The sequence below is a fragment of the Catharus ustulatus genome, chromosome 2, assembly GCF_009819885.2.
Source record: "Catharus ustulatus isolate bCatUst1 chromosome 2, bCatUst1.pri.v2, whole genome shotgun sequence".
Lineage (NCBI taxonomy): Eukaryota > Metazoa > Chordata > Aves > Passeriformes > Turdidae > Catharus > Catharus ustulatus.
The window spans coordinates 61,656,813-61,676,274 of record NC_046222.1 but is presented as its reverse complement, the minus strand read 5'-3'; the positions used below and the strand labels follow the sequence as shown (position 1 = coordinate 61,676,274).

The following is a 19,462-nucleotide window of genomic DNA, read 5'->3' as shown; positions in this document are numbered from 1 at the left end:
TTCTTTTTGATGTGATATAATATTTTCGAATATTTCAACACCACCAAACAATTCCAGGATAGCATTTTTAACAGAATACCTACAATCAAGGGGGTTTTACCTATTTACAATTATATTAAAATGTTTAGGAAAAAAGTCCAGTATTCCTTTATATTTTTCTGAACATGAACTAGCAAAATTCATCCTCAGTATGAATCCTCACTTTAGTTTTATTAGAATGTAAGTCTGTTGAAACCAAACATGGATGATGAAAGCAAAAACACTGCCACAAATAATCAGACTTTTTAAAGAGTGATAAAATTAAAAGCATTAATTTAATTTAAAATTATGTTCCCCACCTGAATGGTCTTCTACAAAACCAGAATAAAAATGCAGCCATTAACTTGATAATCCTTTGAAAAATTAGGGTTAGAAAATGGTTTATTTTCTATTTTGTTGGTCATTTATATATGGCTGTTCCTTACCATGGAGCCAAAATGTAAAACTAACCTCTGTTGCTGGCAGTTTTGTGCAACTTTGTTACAATGACATTAACTCAAGTATATTAAGTACACTTGATAGCTAATATTTACAATTATTGCTCAGTAAAAGACTCTAAAATACAATGTGTTCTTATCTTCTTCTGAGTTGCAAAAGTTTACAGTAATTTCACGATTATAAGCCGTACCATTTTGACTAAAATTTTGGTCCAAACCCGGAAATGTGGTTTATAATCAGGTGCGGCTTATATATGGACAAAGAACTAAAAGTTGCTGTTTTAGTTTGGAGGACAGGTGTCTGCTGAGAAAGGCAGGAACTTCTCTTTGAAATGGAGAATGTAAACCCCCTCCCTCCAAATTATTATAATTTTGAAATCAAGGGGCTTTCAGGTAAAGATATGAGAATTAGGAATAACAGTTCTTTCCTAGGGAAATTAAAATAGAAATACAGTACTACAAAGAAACAAACTCCAAACCCTGACAAAGTCAGAGTACAACCTGACATCCTGTCAGGCAGGGTGTTGGTAGCAGTCCCATTAAATGGTGGCTGCATCCTCCTGCAGTGACAGATGTGATTCAGTTGCAGCAGTGCTCCTGTAGAAGGTGCAGTTTCCCTCTAACGGTCCAGTGGTGATGTGGAGAAATCCAGTTTTCCTCTGGAGTCCAGTGGAGAAAGGGGCCACCTTAGTGTCCCAAAACTTCTGTTTTATCTTGGTAAGAAACGTTGGGCTCTTTCCTCTGGCTGGAGCAACTTCCAATGGGATGAAGTAATTTTATCAGTCCCACACTGGGACTCAATGGGCCATTAGCAGAAAATGACTCGCTGGAGGAAGGATGGGTTGTGAAAAGATAAAGAACAATGCCCTGCCTGGTTTCAATGGATGGCCCATTAGCAGAGGATCTGCCATTGAGATAAGGATCACTGCCCCCACCCTCAACAGATGGTGATAGAATAGATACCTTTTATCACACTGTGTATTATAACCCAAGACAGTTGTGGATACCCGGACACGTGGCTTATAATCAAGTGTGGCTTATAATTGTGAAACTACTGTAAGTTGATAATAATGTGGCAGGTTTGGGGACAGGAAACATTTAGAGGCACCAGAGTTTTTCTTTGCATTCCTATCACATTCAAACACAATTTTAGACACAAGCACAGTTGCAAAGGGAGTACAAATGAAATCTTTTCCCAGAATGACTCCTATAAACTCCTACAGAAGAACCTGTCATATAATGCTAGATGGAAATCTCTGATGAATACAACAGATGCCAAAAAATAGGTCAGAGAGAAAGAAGGAAGATATGAAAAAGAATAATGAAGAAGCGCCAAAATACAAAAATAACCCACCAATAACTTTCTTAAGAAAGCAAACATATGAAAGACAAATGCATATGGAGAAAGTAGAAACAAAGATGAGTTCAGCACAACAAATTAATTGTTGCATGAGTTTAAAGTACACAACTGACTCAGACCTCCATCTGAGGAGCCCCAAAGACACTTGCCCTGGACTGGGAGAGGGGTCAGAGCTCAGAGTCACATAGGCATGGCCAGGCTGCTGTTCTATACCACACAGGTCATCACAGGGCATGGCTTCAGGGGAAGCAAAAGAAGAGCACACACCACAGGTGTGACACAATCTCCACTCTCTCTCTCTGGGAGAGGCAGCCAGGCTGCCCAGTGGAGCCTGGAAAAATGGTCTGGAAATGGAGCTGGCACAGAGTCAAACTTCAGTAGAGCCAGTGCAGCATGGTGCCAGCGTGAGAAGTGGCCGCAGGGAATGAAGTGACAGTAAAACCAGGACGAGAGGAGCTCAGGCCAAACCAAGCCCCAGAGGTAGGGACTGATTGAAAGCTGCAGTGCCACATGGAACAGAGTCACACAGAGCTGTCCAGAAACAGGTGACATGTCGCAATGTGACCTGGTTTTCAGGGGGTAGTCCATCACTGTTTTTCATTGTCTTGAAGCTAGGGATGGGAAGCACTGACTGCGGGAGCACCTACCATCTTGTCTTTGTCTGGGGAAGCCAGAACTAAGCTGAGGTGGTGAATACCTTTTGTGCGTAAGGCACCTTTTTTTTTTCCCCTGTATGTATACTTTTGTTGTTAATATTGCTGCTTTTACTGTGCACTTATCATTCCATTGCCATTTTCTTTCAGTAAACTGCTACTCAACCCATATCTTGGACTTTGCTCCTCTCTCACCAGAGGGGGAAGGAGGGAAGGGGAGAGGCTTATTCACAGTATAACTTCTGGTTGGTGTTATACCACCACAACCCTAAACAATAAAACTAATTAAGATGCTTCTGTGCAATTTAGAAGCATAACTAACAACTGGCAAATTAGCCATGGAGTAAACTTTTAACATCACTATTAGGATGGAAACAATTCCTAAACACTAATGTATCTACTCTGAACTCAGGCAAACATTACTGAAAAAGTAGCACTGGTAAATCCTGGTACAGATCTCCAGATCAAGTTGCCTTCTTAGAAAGACAACATTTTTATATATAGCCTCATAATCAGTATCAGAGGAACCTGGAATAAGTCCATTAAACAAGGAATAAACCTCAGATTATTTATCTTCCACTGAACCACTAATTCTTTTAAAAAAACCAATGTTTTTCTTCCTTCAGGACATCATACACTATCTAACAGGCAACATAAAACACCTCTCTCCTCATCCCATAAAATGTGTACAAAGAACAAATTTTCTACTAACATTCTTCCATAGGAAGGTAATTGGTCATGTCAAAAATCTGCTCCAATCTGCTTGAATAGAAAACCTGAGTCTCCAGCAGACAGTCCAACACCTGGCAGGAACAAAATGCTATTTAGTCTAAATGCAGCTTGGAGACACAGCCAGAACTTGCTCTAACAAACAATTTATTTGCCAAGTTGGTTGGATTCTGCATATTATAAAGTCTATGAAGACTTTATGACTAACTTTTACTAGCCAGAGGAAAATACACATTCTGTTCATATGGTTTCAAAATATTTTGAGTATCCATAGAATCTTGTCGACTCATGTTGAGAACACACACACTATGGATGTGCTGAAGTAACAGGCTTCCAGTACTAACAAAAACGTCTCTCTTGAACTGGTATATGAAGAAAAACTGCTGTAGGGGTAGACAGCAAATATTAGGAAATGTATAACAATCACGAATTTCAAGAAAGAGAATGCTCACCATTAGCAATGCAATCTTGAGAAGCTGCTTACTACATACATTGTAGTATTACCGGACAAAAATTTTAAAAGTACAGAACTTGGAAACTGTTTGAAGTTTTTATTCAAAATTCTGTTTCTCAAGAAAATAAAATTTCAAATTATCTTTGCCTACCTATATGCACCTTTTACAATTAGATTCAGAAAAGGCTGAATGCACAATCACGGTTTTTTATTTCCTAATCAAAGACGCCTCATAACAATGAAATCACCACCACAACCCCTTGGGCACTAACTTACTTTGATGTGTCTTCTTCCATCTTCAAAGCATACCTGAATACTGGAATTGTTCTCTAGAACACAATGAAGTAAGGTATACTTCATCTGCCTCTAAAATTCTTGTGTTAAGTAGCATAAAGTCTGCTCCAAAGACCAGAACAGCTGATATATCTCTTTTTGAATTACGCTATTTCTGCATTCTGATTGGTAATGAGTACTAAGTTTTTCCAATAAGCTCAGCGTACTACAAGGCATCCTCTGAAAACATCAGTTTTAGCAGTGTATTGATGGATTGGTATGGAAGCTAAAATGCATTTTAAAAATCAGAAGAAGGAAAGTAAACTTGCAATCTGTCACTGAAAAGACATTTTAAAAACACTTCAAAGAAACAAATCTTCATAATTCTATAATGAGAACCCAGAGAGATTTGCATTGACCCCCTCTTTCATTAGTTTTGTTCACCCTAAATGTCTAACATAAACCCCAAATTTGACAGATGGGTTTATATCATGTAACCCTGTCACTAAATCTGAGATTAAACATATTAATTCTTGTTAAAAGGCCAAAAAGGATTTGTTAAACGTTTACTTTCAGATTTATTGTCACTGCAGCAAGGGGACTATTTTTCACAGAGGACAGATGCTGCTGCCTCCCACCTGTGCTCCCAGAGCTCTGGAAGGATGGTTACCTGGATACCTGCTCCAGGGAATACCTGCAGCTACCAGAGGCTGGGAACAGAAACACTTCCCACAGTACTGCTTTCATTGTAGTGGTTTTATGCAACAAATACATTACACAGAGTGCTTACAATGGTTTCACACTGCACCTACAAAAAAATATATTTTATCTTTAAAGGTAAAAACACTTTAGGAACAGGACAACCCTAGGCAGCATTTCATTGCCTTTCCTGTAGCTGAACCACGGTGAGCAGTGCAAAATACAACAATGCAGGAAGCTGTAAACCCCAATTTTGACACAAATCACAGTGTATAAGCATACGAATGAAGTTATATAGTGTCAGAACAGGAAGAAGGACAGAAAAAAGCTTACCACAATGCACATACTCAAGTGCAAAAACATCAGGGAAAGAAGACATTTTTATATACCTTACCAAAATAGTTTGTAAAGCCACAAGAATTTGAACAGTATAGTTTTCACATACCAGAACTGGAGTGGTAATTCTTTTCTTTCAGAAAAATGCATATTGCATACCAGAAAATTCTGTTTGTCCTGAAATCCATGAGGAGGGCTCTTGGGGAACTACAAGGGACTTTTTTCTAATCTAGGCATCATTCAGAATATGATGGACAGACTATATTTCAGAACTCTTTTATAATCAAAAGGCTAGAAATTGCTCAACAGTAATCAATAACTGTGTCTTTTACAGGAGCTACCTCAAGGTACATTTTAGGGATTTTGGATGATGACTTGCTCCTGTTGTGAAAACTAGATCCTTATCATGACATCTCAGCAACCATAAGAACATAGAAAAACAATAGTACAAGCAACTCAGTGAACATGAGAACTAACGAGGTAAGGATTTTCTGCATCTGCAGCCTACATTTCAAATGTCCCTTCGAATGCAATATCTTGTTCCCACCACCCACACAATATCCCACACAAACTCATCCATCCAGTTCTTTCAATTTATTTCTGTATGTCACAAACATTACAACAACGTTATGTCCAGATGTCACTTATGATGAAAAGAGATCCTGAACAACTATCTGATAAAGACAACACAAAACTTGGGCTGGTTTTGAGCTAACACAATGCTGACTGGCTGTAGCAGGCTGACAAAACTTGAACTATTAAATACATGGTATAGTTTATCTTCCATAGATGAGATTTGAGTCCCTGTAACCTACCATGCTAACAAATATCATATCACAAAACTCAGAGGAAATTGACATCTTCTAAATTAGTTTCCATGAGTCCAATACAATTAATCAAACCTTTAAAATTTAAATTGTTAAAATTACCCAACAAATAAAAGATAACAGGAAAAGAAAAGACAGAGAAGCAGAATGGAATATTAGGAGCTTTTACTGTCTCCTACTGGGGAAACTACTTTGTTAGATTTTCAAGATATGTGCAAAAGACATGTCTAATGATATGTCTCTACCAAAGACTATATTTCAAGGCATTTATTTAGCTTTAAGGCCTCTTAATTCCCCAGCTATTGTTTTCCCTTATAAGTCGAGCAAACTAGAAACCGGTTGAGCCACACTAAAATAGACATCTATTTACTGAACTGAAGTAATAGAATCCTAAAATGACAAATTTGCTCTAACTATTCTTTGAGATAGGTGTCACATCTGCCAATTTCCAGTCATCTGGGACTTCCACAGTTGCAAGGACTGCCAGTAAAGGACTAAATATGACAACAGGCTTTCTCCAAAATAAAAGTATCAGCAAAAATTTTGTAGTAAGATAAAAGCCTACTAAAACCACATTCAGCTACATTAAAAACTAAAATGTTACCTGTTAATGAAAACTTAACGCTATCTTTTCTTTTAAATCTTTTAAAAATCTTATGCTAGTTGTTTAAATAAAATGTATTTGATAAAAAAAGTTATGAATGTATAATACCATTCCAAGATGAGATGACAAACAAGCCTACCAATCACCAAAACTGTGTATCCCACCTTTTGTTACAAAATTTTTCACTTTGCAGATGATAAGCTACAGTTTTGCATTTTTCAATTTAGGCCGCAAATATACTGAGTTACATATATTCCAAATGTGATGTTCATATTTAATGAAAATCAACGTAATAGTAACTAACAAGATTAGTTAAATTAAATTGGTAACTTACAAACTAGCTCAACTTTTTTCTCCTCTGTAATGGAGCAGGGGGCTATATCTTCACTATTCAGCCTACCTCCCCACTGAGTTAATCAAGTGTTTTCTGGGTAATTTTTATAGCTATTTTTCTCCTGTGAGTTTAGCAAAATTACAGAACAGATACTGTTATCCTCTCCCTTTTTTATTTAAAATCCCACAAAAGACAGAAAAATTGCAGCACACCAGAATACTGTCAGCCAGGCTAGCCAGTATCCAAAGAAGGAATCCAGTTGTCTGCAGTAGTTAGTATTTCAGTGAGGATGAATGGCCTGAATTGGTGAGCATCTATTTCATGATGTTATACCATGGCACAGAATGAAAAGCAGTTAAAGAAATAAACTCCTGAATTTATTCAAGTTTCAAATTGGAAAACTTGGCTAGAGAAATTTACCCTAGGAAGTGAAATCAACACATGATGAGAGCATATGTATGTAAATGTGACAAGAACTGGAACAGTCCTTCATTTCAGTCATTGATTTCACCTTCCTCCACACAACTTTTTTTTCCATTTTTGAAGTACCACACTTCAAGTGATCTGTTTTTACTTCCACTACCCCTTACCCTAACATGACAGTCAGGTGCTTTTGCAACAGTGCCTGCAAATTGTGTTTACAAGAAATTATGTCCCAACCTTGGAAGGGTCCAGCCATTTTAGCTGCTTTACACCAAGTATCTTAGTATGAGAGCACAGTTACATCAGATATGTGATTGCCTCATGGCCAGAAACCAGGCCCAGCAGAAAGTTCTCAACAGATTATTAGAAAAAATGCCTACAAAGAAATAAACCTAGGCAAGGTTTATTTTCCATACAGGAAAAAGGGAGAAGGGCAATTTAATTTTTTTCTTCCTGATGAGTAGCAAAATAAAATTAAATACTTCACAGATATCTATAATTTATTAAGTTAGTTATCACTCTTAAATCACTTTGACTCAGAGCACCATCCATCAATTCCTTATTGCCTATAGATATTATGATCCCACACATTATAAAATATTGCTCCTTTCCCCATAGTAGGTAAAAGTAAATAGTAGCTGAAAAGGAAATGGAAAAAACATGTAACAGACAGAAACATAAGAAAAAAGAATCTCACACTTTTAATAAGGAATTATAAATACATCATACTAACATTCCTCACACTGCATTACAGACATTCATGTATATGCCCTGTACATCAAAGCAAGATACCAGAGTCTGAGCTGCTAGCCTAACAAGCAGTTAAATGCTGACCCTTTAAGAAGCAAGAATTAAGTATTGCAAATTATTATACCAAAATCACTTCTACAAGTTAAGAGGCTACCATATATGGGTCCTTAACATGCATTTTTTGTTTAGATAAAAGACATGTCAACATCAACAAAGACTAATTTAATCCAAATAGCGTTCATTTCTACCTAATATTTCCATCTTTGTCTCCAATGTTGGAGAAAATAAGAAAATGAATAGAAACATCCACTTTTGGAGTCCATTGTTTGTCTCTTCTTTCTACAGACTACACTATCTCATTTCTTGTTCTAGGTACACAGACACTGCAGTGTTAGTCAGTCCACGAAGTTACACTTTGTGACAATGTGGATGTGGCTAACTTATCAGCACATCAAAAACCCACTGACACCTGCAAGTAGTAAGTTAATAAATCACAAAATCACACAATTTCCACTCGGTGGTTAATTTTTGTTAAAAGCTGAATCATTCCTACACCTCTCTTTAGGAAGATATAGAAAGTTTTTTATTTTTATACACAAACATACGCACACATGTGTATATACACACACACACACTCAAATATTATAATCTCACTCTCTAACATAATTGTAATTTCATTCAATTAATCTCACGTTTTATTTTATAATCCCCTTTCTAATCTGTTTTGATTAAAAGAAGCCAAATTCAAGTCTGGGTAGTGGTACTCCAGGGGATTTAATGTTATGCTCATTTTACAGACAGGATAGTTTAAGCTGTCATTTCTGTCCCTCTGGGTGTTTGATTGTTTACTACATGAAGTGTTTCAAGCCATGTCAGAAGATTATTCTTCTGGTATTTTGACAATCAATTTCACATTTTACCATTGTATAACTGATGATGCTGATGCAGTTAGAGATGTAAAAGTATTGTATTAAAATGAATATGTTCACATAGTTTAAAGACACCAAGTCTAATTTTGTATAGACAGAAATTACAGTGATACACATATACATATATATATATATATATATATATATATATATATATATATATATATATATATATATGCACTCAGTGGATGCAGCTTAATCAGCAAATCTTCAGCATGACACCATATTTTCAACTTCTCAGCACATGACCACATGACATCTTTCTACTTATTCTAGTCTCAGTTAATTTTTCTTGAACAGAAAAGACTGCACACTTTATTACATGGTTTGTGTTTGGGAACCTTCACTCATTTAATGAACATGCTGGAAGATACAGGGTAAACAAAAACAGGCATTCTGGACAATGTGGTTTGCAACACAATCCTGGAGATATACATCTCTTAAGCACTAACAAAGTGGTTTAGCTGCTCTCCCAAATTCACCTGCTACATTAAATTAATGTAGGATTTCCTTAGATGTAATAATTATTAATGTAAGAGGTTGCAATAACGAGATCTTAAATCAGGGATGTGATTTACATACCTGTACATACAGAATAAAATGTAAAATGACATCAGAAATGGGGGAAAAAAGACCAAATCTAATTCCCTAATTCCCTAATTTTAGGAAATACAATAGGCTATTAGAATCTTCTCACTGGTTCAATGAAGTTGACAGCCTGTCAGAGTTAAAAGTAAAATCTGAGGGTACCATTTGAACATTTATGCAATATAAAGTAATTCTATCTGATTACTTGATATACAATATAATTAACCCATACAATAAATTAGATAATAAAATCAAGAGGTTACCTAATTAACTCAGTAACAGCAATAATGACATTTTTGAGGATTCTAACAGTGAATTAACAGCTGAAAGTAAAAATGGCCCAAAGACAGAAAACAGAATTTTCTGTTGTCAGTACATAAATTAAAGCAAATAATTCACCGTTACTGCATCATAAGTTCTTTATTTTACATTCTTTTAATTGCTAGTGAATTTGACAATTCAGTATTTACCTTTATGTTAATGATCTATTTCTGAGGTAAATAAAGCCCTTCTTTTCAGCCTTCATCAGATCTCTCTTCTAACTACCTAATTCCAACTCTCTCACTTGATTCAGTCTAGTACTAAGAAATGTTGATATGCAAGAATATTTGACATGCTGGCCCTTCAATACATATTTCAATATGGAATTTCAACAACTGCTTCCAAATCACCACTTCTCAAATATATTTTAAATATATTCCATAACTTCATATTAAAATATTGAAGATGTTTTGAAACCTCTGAGAGAACAATTTACAGCATTTAATCTGTCACTATTAAAGGTGGAACGATAAACTGCAACAACTTAACAGTCACTCAGAGGCAACTTTGCAAACCTTTGTGTGTCTGTAAACCTGATAATCCACTAAATTAAAGTTCTTACTGGTCACAAGATGTCAGGTTTTGTTACAGTATGTTGTTATTCAAAGTGCAAAGTAAGTATATTATTAATTACTTATAAAGAGCCTCCTATACCTCAAATAACAGGTAAATTTATTGAACTCGTACAATTCAGACACAGGATGTTGTGGAAACCAGACTTTCAAGCTCTGCTGTCTTCTGGGTGACATGAAGAGCAAGCACGAGATTCTACAGGAAAGGAAATGGTACAAAAATCTAAAAAGCAGAGTCCACTGTCTTCAGTCCATCACATGAATTCATCTTCTCTACAGCTATGCCTGCTGTAGCAATCCAAGCTCTTTAGGGAATACTTTGTTAAGGCTTCATACTGATACCTTTCTCAGTCAATGGTTTGTAGTATAAAGAAGAGCAGTGTCTGGCCTCTGTAATACTCTGAATCAGTACAGCATCTGCAAACCTCAAAATCATTAAATGAACTCCTAGATCAATAATAGAATGGAATAATTAGATCTATGATGGTTCTAAACATAACTATGTACCATATTTTATGCATCTTTAACTAAAATGCAGGATGAGAAAACTTCAGCTGGAACATCACTATCTATTCATGTTTCATGATTCATCTTTCATGTTTCCAGTATTTGAAAAGCATTCATCTAAATACCAAGTATTTATTTTCCTAAGTTCCATTCAGAGTTTAAACACACATTTGTTATAAATATGATGAGTAAAACATGAGCTCAGGAAAGACAGAATGTTTCTGACCGATTTTAGTACTTTGGTATCTTGTTAAGGAAAGTCTTGGTCTGAAGTACTGGTGTGCTGGATTTTGGCAAAAACCTTTCAAATGAAAATTTCTAACTCACTGAGGAAGGTGGTCATCTTAAACCTTGATCTTAAGAAGCAAATCTTCTCAGTGTGTTCATGCTGGAGTGACATGACTCAAAATAGATTGCACAAAGTGAAGCTGTCTCACACTGGGATCAAAGTCTACAGACAAATACAGAGGTAACAGACCGTCTCACGTCTTGGGGAGCTTCTTACAGTCCTTGATACAGTGGCTCTTACAAATGTTAGTTAACTAATGCTCTTACACCATGGGTCAATTACCTTGACTATCCTGTAGCTGGTGTGAGGATAAGACTGTCCATAACAGCAGACAGGTGTGGAGCTGACATTAGTCCATGAGTTAATCCCACAACCTACACAAATGCTCTTATCCTCTGGTAAATGAGAAGCCATTTACAGCCCTAATACACAGTACAGTGCTTCAAATTATCTCCTACTGTGCAATCCTCGCATTTCCAGATAAGTATGAATTAATTTGAAGTCCTAGAAGTAACTAAAATAAAATATATTTAGATTAACTCTTAATTCTTCATTCTGAGGATGTTCCACTGCTCAAAGCCCTTATTGTGGTTTCAAAAAAATCTATTTAAAGGTTTCTTGAATATTGAAAGCTGAAAAAGAGATAATTTGGAATTTAAGGAATAAAAAAGAAAGGAAAAATGTTTCTTTAAAAGAGAGAACAAAGGTTTCCCGTTTTCTCTCATGAAACACCAGTACAATGGTGATATCATTAATCTCTATAGCATTACCAACTGAAAACTCTTTTTGGTAACTCCTTTAAGTTCATACTACATCACAGGAACTCACCCATCCTATCTAACTAGAAACCTAACTTCTGTAAAAATGTTAGGTATCTAGGAAAATAGACATTTCACAGGAAGTGTGTACAGAGTGTGTATTTTACCTGCATAATCAGAAAGGAAACATGCCACTGATAACTTATGATGAGAAATCTTACCTAATCCAGTCTATGGCTGTGCTAAATAAGCTACTGGTCTGGGGCAATATGGATGGCAGGAGTGTTTAAATCATTATTTTATTGCAGATGAGCAGTGAGGTCTCAAATCAAATCTCCCAGTTGTGTCCCTTTACTGTGCTTGGGTATCACAACACAGAGTAGTCATAAAACACATGAACTAGATGCTTTTACAATTAAACTAGATTGTAAGATTAATTTCAGGAATGCATCTAATGTACTGCAAGTGTTGAGGAAGAGACATAGCAAGGGTAGCACTTATCTTGCACAGAATGGATCCTACTCCTATCAAACATGGTCTGTCTAAATCAACCCTGTAGTACTCTTAAGAGAAAAAAATAATCTAAGGTTAAGGGTAAAGATAACATTTATGATAATAATGAGATCATTGTGCAAGAAACTTTCTGCTTGGATTAGAAACATGTCAATCCATAAACTGATTTTTCAAAACATGAATGATGACTTCCTTCAAACTACTTGTGAATAATGACTAGGTGGTGTGTGACTGAAACTTGCCTGGTCAAGATAAAAAGCACTGCCACCTCGGATCTCTCGTCGCTGTTTGAGGTCAGTTTCTGTGGTGTCCCTCGACAGTGCAATATATTCAACCTCCCGCTTTGTCAGCTCCTGTGGACAACAGATTAAAGTTATTGCAAAAATAACACTATAACCCAAGTGACTGAACTTTAAAAATACGCCTAATGGTATAATTGTACAAAAAAGCTCTAGGCAGAAGCACAGTGATCTGAAATAACTCTGAACAAAATCTAATATCTCTTATTTTTAAAATGCTAACAGTATGTTCTGCCTCAAACAAAATGGTTTGAATTTCTGCTCAATAAACTTTTATTTTCCCCAAACCTATTCTAAAAACATAATAACCAGCAATATACTCTTTCCATTGAACATCTGTAACATCCTGTAGGTTAATCTTGTGGTTCCAGACTCTTAAAAAGAGCTGGCATCTACAAATCATAAATAAAAATCAGAAGTTTTCTGTAAAAGTTTGAAACATTCAACTCTCACAGTTCAGTAACACTCATACTGTGATGCAAATGTGATTATTAACTGCACATGCTCTGCCAGTACACTGATGAACTATATTATACTTATCGTCTCTTCCTTGGCTGTCATGAGATGCACTATGCATCTGTATAAATATATACTATTTAAAAAAGAAGAAACCTCAGGTTATCATTTTCATTATTTTGTTTCAATATGAGATATACTTAGAATTTGCTATCTTAAAGGAATAAACACAATTCCCCATGTATTTATAACAGATATTTCTGATACTTCCATACCTGGTTTATCATGCATTCTGCTTAGGGAACAGATTTATAATGAAATGCTCTTAGTCTTACTCCTCAATTAAAGATGTCATTGATTTAACAGACCTCTCTTAACAGGCAGCTTTCAACTACAGTTGTATGAGAAAAATAAAGCAAAGATATAAAACCCAATTTAAACTATTTCCTTTCCACTTTTGCAGTGCATGTTGGGTTACAAAGCCACCAATTCCTTTATGTTGCAGGTAGATATAGTTGCACTTTCTTTTCATTAAAGGGGGAAGAAGAGTGTTTTTCAACAATTAGCTCTGTGTATGAATACATAGTAGCTTTTAGTAACAGCAAATAGAAGTTTTTCTGGCTTATATATTTTCACTAAAAGCACCACAGCATGTATCAGCTCACATGGAAAGACCAGCCTTCACATAATTTTTTGGCATGGCATTGAATCAGTCAGCTGCAACCTTTCTAATAGGTCTCAAGCGCATACAGTCTGTGGTATAAATAACAAGACACATTCTATAGCCTATGCCTAGATATCAGGTGTTTTCCCAAGTCCTCTTTCTAGGTTATACCAAACTCTTATCATTTATTTTAAGGAATGCATCAAACTGTCAAGTAGCACATCCGGTTTGCTGAATTAAAAAACCTTTTCTCTCCTTTACAAAGTTCTTGCAGCTTTCTCCTCTATGCTTTACCTCAGAGAGCTAGCCCTTGAATCAGTATCTTTTGATTTTTAAAGGAATGACTGATGTTTATGACAATTGTTTATGCGCCTCCATTTGTGATTCCTCAGCTCAATCAGATTCCAGATAGAGCACATGGCAGAGCAAGTCCTACCCACATCACTTCTTGGGGCACACATCCCCATTCCCCCTGATCATTTAAGGGCACTGACTTTCATAACGTGAAGTTTTGTACATGATGCTGCCATGGTTCATGCAGATGGTTGTAGGCACATCCTTCCCACATTACAAGAGAGGATCATACACGCATCTACACTTTCTAAACACTCAGAATAACTGTTCCCAAATGTTACTCAGAACACTTCTCTCCCAAATCCTTTCCTTCATCTCTTTTTCATGTAATGAGGCAAAAACGATTTGTTGTCTGTAGCACTAGGCAGATATCTTAATCTCCTAATATACATAATGCTGAGAACAAACTGTTTCTCCATTTGTGATAGCATATGGTAACACAGTTTTCCAACTCTTTTTTTTCCCCCCCTGGAGTTTAAGCAGAAAAACATGTATCAAAATGTCTGTACTTTCTATTTGTCTATAACAAAAATTGAGCTTTGGAAAGCACATTTATGAAAAAACTTATTTACTTCCTAAGTAGCTTGCTTTCCAGGACTTTTTCTACCTTTTACTGTTTGTCTGTATAAGAATGACTGACATTAATATCGATGTCTCCAACACACTTAAACCTCCATACTCACCAGATACTGCATGGCAATAGATCGCCGGAGAGGCCCAGGAGGCCCAATAAGAAAAACATCTTGGCCAAGAAGATCTTTCTGCATTATCCATCTTAAATGGTGGACTACAGACTGGGACAGAGACTCTGTCACTTTGAAACACAAATGTAAGAACAGGTTACTAAATATTGAAAAGTGTTAGATACCTGGCCATTCAAACTTTCTTTGAGCTTATCTTCAAAATTAAAATACACAAAAATGTATTGCCCTAATCTGGACAGCTAAAAAGTAGAGAATTCCACACAGAGTTTTCTATTAGACACTTGACTTACATTTAAAAGTTTATATATCTGTCTTACCCATTGCTTTTTTTCTCTGCACAACTTCATCCTTCAAAAAAACAACAACCAACATAAACCAAAAAAAAAGTTGCAGATTTGTATTTCACATTAAACTAATCAACATAAAGACCGGTTTTTATTACTCAATGTTGAGTGGACTCCCCAGCATCAGTTAATATAATATAAATGCATATACATAGCATATTTACAAAATATAATTTGTAAAATATTTATCCAGCCTGTATCCCAATGCTGCTGTGAATTGTGAAGCTCAAATAAACCCCGAAAAACTCTGATTGCACCAGACTAATATTAGAGCTCAGGGACAAACTTAATTTGTTACTTTTTTAAACGACAACTGCATTCTTGCTTATATTTTGACACAATAAACCACAGAATTAAACTATCAAGGAAATACAAACTTTGCCCTATTACTACATTTATACCATATAGCTTCCAAAATCACAATAAAAAACAAGTAAGCACAGATCTATTCTATTAGGAAATATCATACACAATAATTTAAAAAGCAATAACCTGATGATAGTTAAACTAAAACTTTTGCCGCATGTATACAAATGTTGGCAGCACTGGAAAGCATCGTGCAGAAACAGCACACTGAAGCAGCCACACAACACACTCATTGCCATACATCACCCTATCCCCAGAAAAGTCCTTCACATAACCCCCCAGCAAAGCCTAGCTCTTCTCAGCCACAAGCAAAAAGCACTTGTGCAGGAGGAGAAGGCAAACATAAGCAAATCAGGAGGGAGATTTATGGATGTATTTATGTGTATGGTTGCTCTTAAACAGTCTGACAAGACCAATGACGAGGTTTGAAGTTGGAGGTTCAAGGGGAGTGACTGGGATGCTGAAGTGCAGTAAAAAAGGAGCAAGAGGCCCTCTCCAAACTAATACTGGGTTATTTACCTTTTTTCAGTATGATTACTGGGTGCAATTAAGAAGACAACATTTACAAAAACAAGCCCTGGTACTACATCTGATACAGGGGAACCGTATGTCCAGGACACAGTTAAGGACAGTAGGCAATAGTGCCACTCAGTTCTGAAGGGGTTCCAGTTCAGAGCTGAATCTTTGCAAACAACAATTAAAATCGATTTTGGTAAGACCACAGAAACAGAATTAAATGACTCTGTGAGAATCAAGGAAGATTTTTCAAGCATAAGGGAGATTAAGGAAAATTTTAACAAAAACTAACAGAAGGTTTTGGTCTTTGGTCTGGCATTCAGGAATGGATTTCATCCATTTGAAATCATCTACTTTCAGAGAAATTTACCAATGCGAATAGAAACAGTGTACACATGCAGGTGAGCAATCTATGCATTAGGATTATCAGATTAATTGCAAACAAGAAGTTCAGGTTTGCCTTACTGTCTAGTTTTGTTTTCTGAACAACTGTCAGCGTGTCCAGGATTAGCTTTCTTATTTGGCGCAGTGAGATCATATGAATGTAAAATGTTTTCTTCTTCCTTGCTGAAGCATTGCAGTTCAAAAGCAATGCATATTGTACCACACACAGTTGGCCAAGTGCAAATCAATTCCTCATGGGGAATAACATACTCCTTTCTACAAGATATTCAAGGAAATTAGGGAAGTTTCTACTAGATATATTCATTGGGAAACAAAGGGTAACAGATCACATCAGAATAACTGCTGTGTCCAAACTTTGCACAACACAAAGAAAAAGGATCATCTTCAAGGTACAATTAAAATTTTAGGGCAGATCTCACATTCATTATTACTTCTACCTGGATGAAGCCAATGTACCTGCCTCTAGTGTATTTCTACAATAGCTGTTCTCAAAAGAAAAGAAGTACTTTGCTTACAGTGCAAAAATAAGCTTGGAACTCTTTCATGTCAAAATTCATGCATTAGAAGCACAGCAAAACCAGTTTTGACATAGCCTGAATACAAATGCCTCTGGCATAATTCTCATTAATATGTGTAGCTATCTTTTTTCATTTTTAGGATGGTCTCAAGAAAAAACTTGGCTCACACTTCAAAACAGTACCATAAATAGCAACAGGACTTCAGAATGTTCAGCAGAATCTGCAAGAAAAACTATCACGTAAAAGAGAAGATAAGTGTACATTCAAAATAACGTAAAATCTTAGAATATGATCCCCGTGAAAACCTTAAGGAATTTAAGGATCCTTACATTATCATCGTGTTTAAACAGTCCAAATGTACTCTGCAATAGCAATATAAAAAATACAACTTACTGTCTGAGAATTTCCTGCTTTTTTTGAGAAAAGGTCACAATTGACAATTCCTCATTGATACATTTCATAGAAAAATATTTCTTTGCTTCCTCACAAACAGATGACAGGTAGATCAATTATAATATGTTTTCAATCACAAAGTAGCACACTGACAACTGCAAACTCACTCAAAGGTAGCCTGTTACAAATGATGCCAACAATTCCAAGCTAGCATTCCCTAAGGTGAACCGTCAAGAGAGCAGCTTCCACTTGTCAGTTCCTTCAATTCTAACATGTAATATCTGTACATTGGTCAGATACTAAACCTACTTGACCTGCCCAGTTGTCTTTTTAAAATTAGAAGAATGTACCATTTTCTTGTGTGTGCAGTCTGTGCCGCAGAGTTTCCAAAACACAGTATGCTTTTCAAAAGCAACCTCATATGCACATACTCTGTATGAGTGATATCTTGTATGTCATTTATATAATTTTAGACTACTTGTACTGTGTTCTTTGCATTGCAAGGCTTTTAATAATTTTCTATGACATTTAGAAGACAGGGCAAATTCACCGAGGAAAGCATCAGCAAGTATATTACAGCAATTTTTATTAATTACCTGATGAGTCAGATAGCATCTAATGCGAACTGGGATTGCACAATCTGTTTAGTGGCACTCTACTGATTTGCAGCAGTTAAATAGAAGACCCTATATTCCTAATCTGCAGCATGGTGCACAGCAATCTGGCACACACAGGAGAGTAGTTGGTGCTACAATTTGCTAATCCTGTGTACCAAGGACAGACAGTAAAAGAAATTGCATTCTATTGATTCACAATAAGTGATAAGTAGAACAGCACCTAGAAGAATCTGCATAAACATTCTGTAAAGAGAGCAGCTGAAGCTGAACAGAGAAATCCCCAAATAAGAAAAGTAGAAAATGTTTCAGATAGATTTTGAAGCAAATGCAGCAGCTGCTCTTGTTTGATCCACAAATCAGCTTTTGATAAAGCCAAGACTGAAATGGCTACGCTAGCCTCAGAAATATTCCAGTTCACTCATACTTGAATTCTTGGCACACTCACTGAAGCCATAAGATTCATTGAAGATACCAGACAGTATCTGCTGGCAAGTCCTTATGTTCCACCTACAGAAGAAATCCCATAAATGAAGGAGACGTGCAACTCTTACCGCTGTTCAGACAGTAAGGTAAATTAATTCCCAAGAATACCTATTCCAGATGCAGTACCAAACACAGCAGAAATCCTGTCCCTGTATGACTCTGGTCAAGACCTCTGCATACCCTGAACCTTCACTACACGGCATGCTCAAAGTTTGAAAATGACTCCTTGTTTCAGGAGAGCTAAAAGTTAATGACAGGAACATGATGTCCCTCCCATCTGAATACTGAGGGGTCCTGGAGCTGCCCAGTGCAGTACAACCAACACAGGGAGTAGCAACTGTAAAACACAGCTAAGGGAGAAAGAACAAGGAAGGAGGTCTTTGTCTAAAAATATATATACATATCAAAAAGGAAATTGTTATTTTACTTTTTAAATGAGCTCACTGAGACTTACTTCACAGTTTGTTCAGGCTGGGGGACAATGAGGAAAGAGTGAGTTGGCCAGGACAGGGTGAAGGAGGCAGCATGGCCAAGGTGGAGAGGGAGACATTCCTATGTGCTCTGCGTTCAGCTGCTGCCATTTAGCAAATAAAATATTGCTGCTATTCCCATTTTATGCTGATGCACAGAACCCAAAGAGTTTTCAGTCTCATAACGTGGTTACATCACAGACAACTTTCACTGGAATATTATTTTTCCTCATAAATTTTTCATGGGAACACTCTTCATTCCAAAAATTTTTGGTCTTGCAGTGTTAAGGAAACAAGTTGCAAGTTTTTGCAGGGGCTTAGAAAGGGAGATATTACTTCTTGGATGAGACCATAAACTCATCTATCAATTCCTCTGAGTTGATTACTTCACAAGAAGGTGCTAGTTCTACACAGATAAATCATATTTCTCCATGTGAGTAGAAATTAAAAGATAATATAAAGGAAACGTGTAAAACCA

The 19,462-nt window shown here is 36.3% G+C and overlaps 1 protein-coding gene across 2 annotated transcripts in view; it reads right to left on the bottom strand.

Moving 5' to 3' along the window:
- The window catches only part of VWA8 (von Willebrand factor A domain containing 8), a 192,349-nt gene that overhangs the window by 155,783 nt on the left and 17,104 nt on the right, over nt 1-19,462 (bottom strand). For both annotated transcript variants that reach the window (XM_033051539.2, XM_042778991.1), the window contains exons 3-4: nt 14,852-14,982; nt 12,638-12,748 (exon numbers count right to left, since the gene is read on the bottom strand). In XM_033051539.2, coding sequence (XP_032907430.1) covers nt 12,638-12,748; nt 14,852-14,982 — 242 coding nt within the window. The remainder of the gene's footprint in view (nt 1-12,637; nt 12,749-14,851; nt 14,983-19,462) is intronic.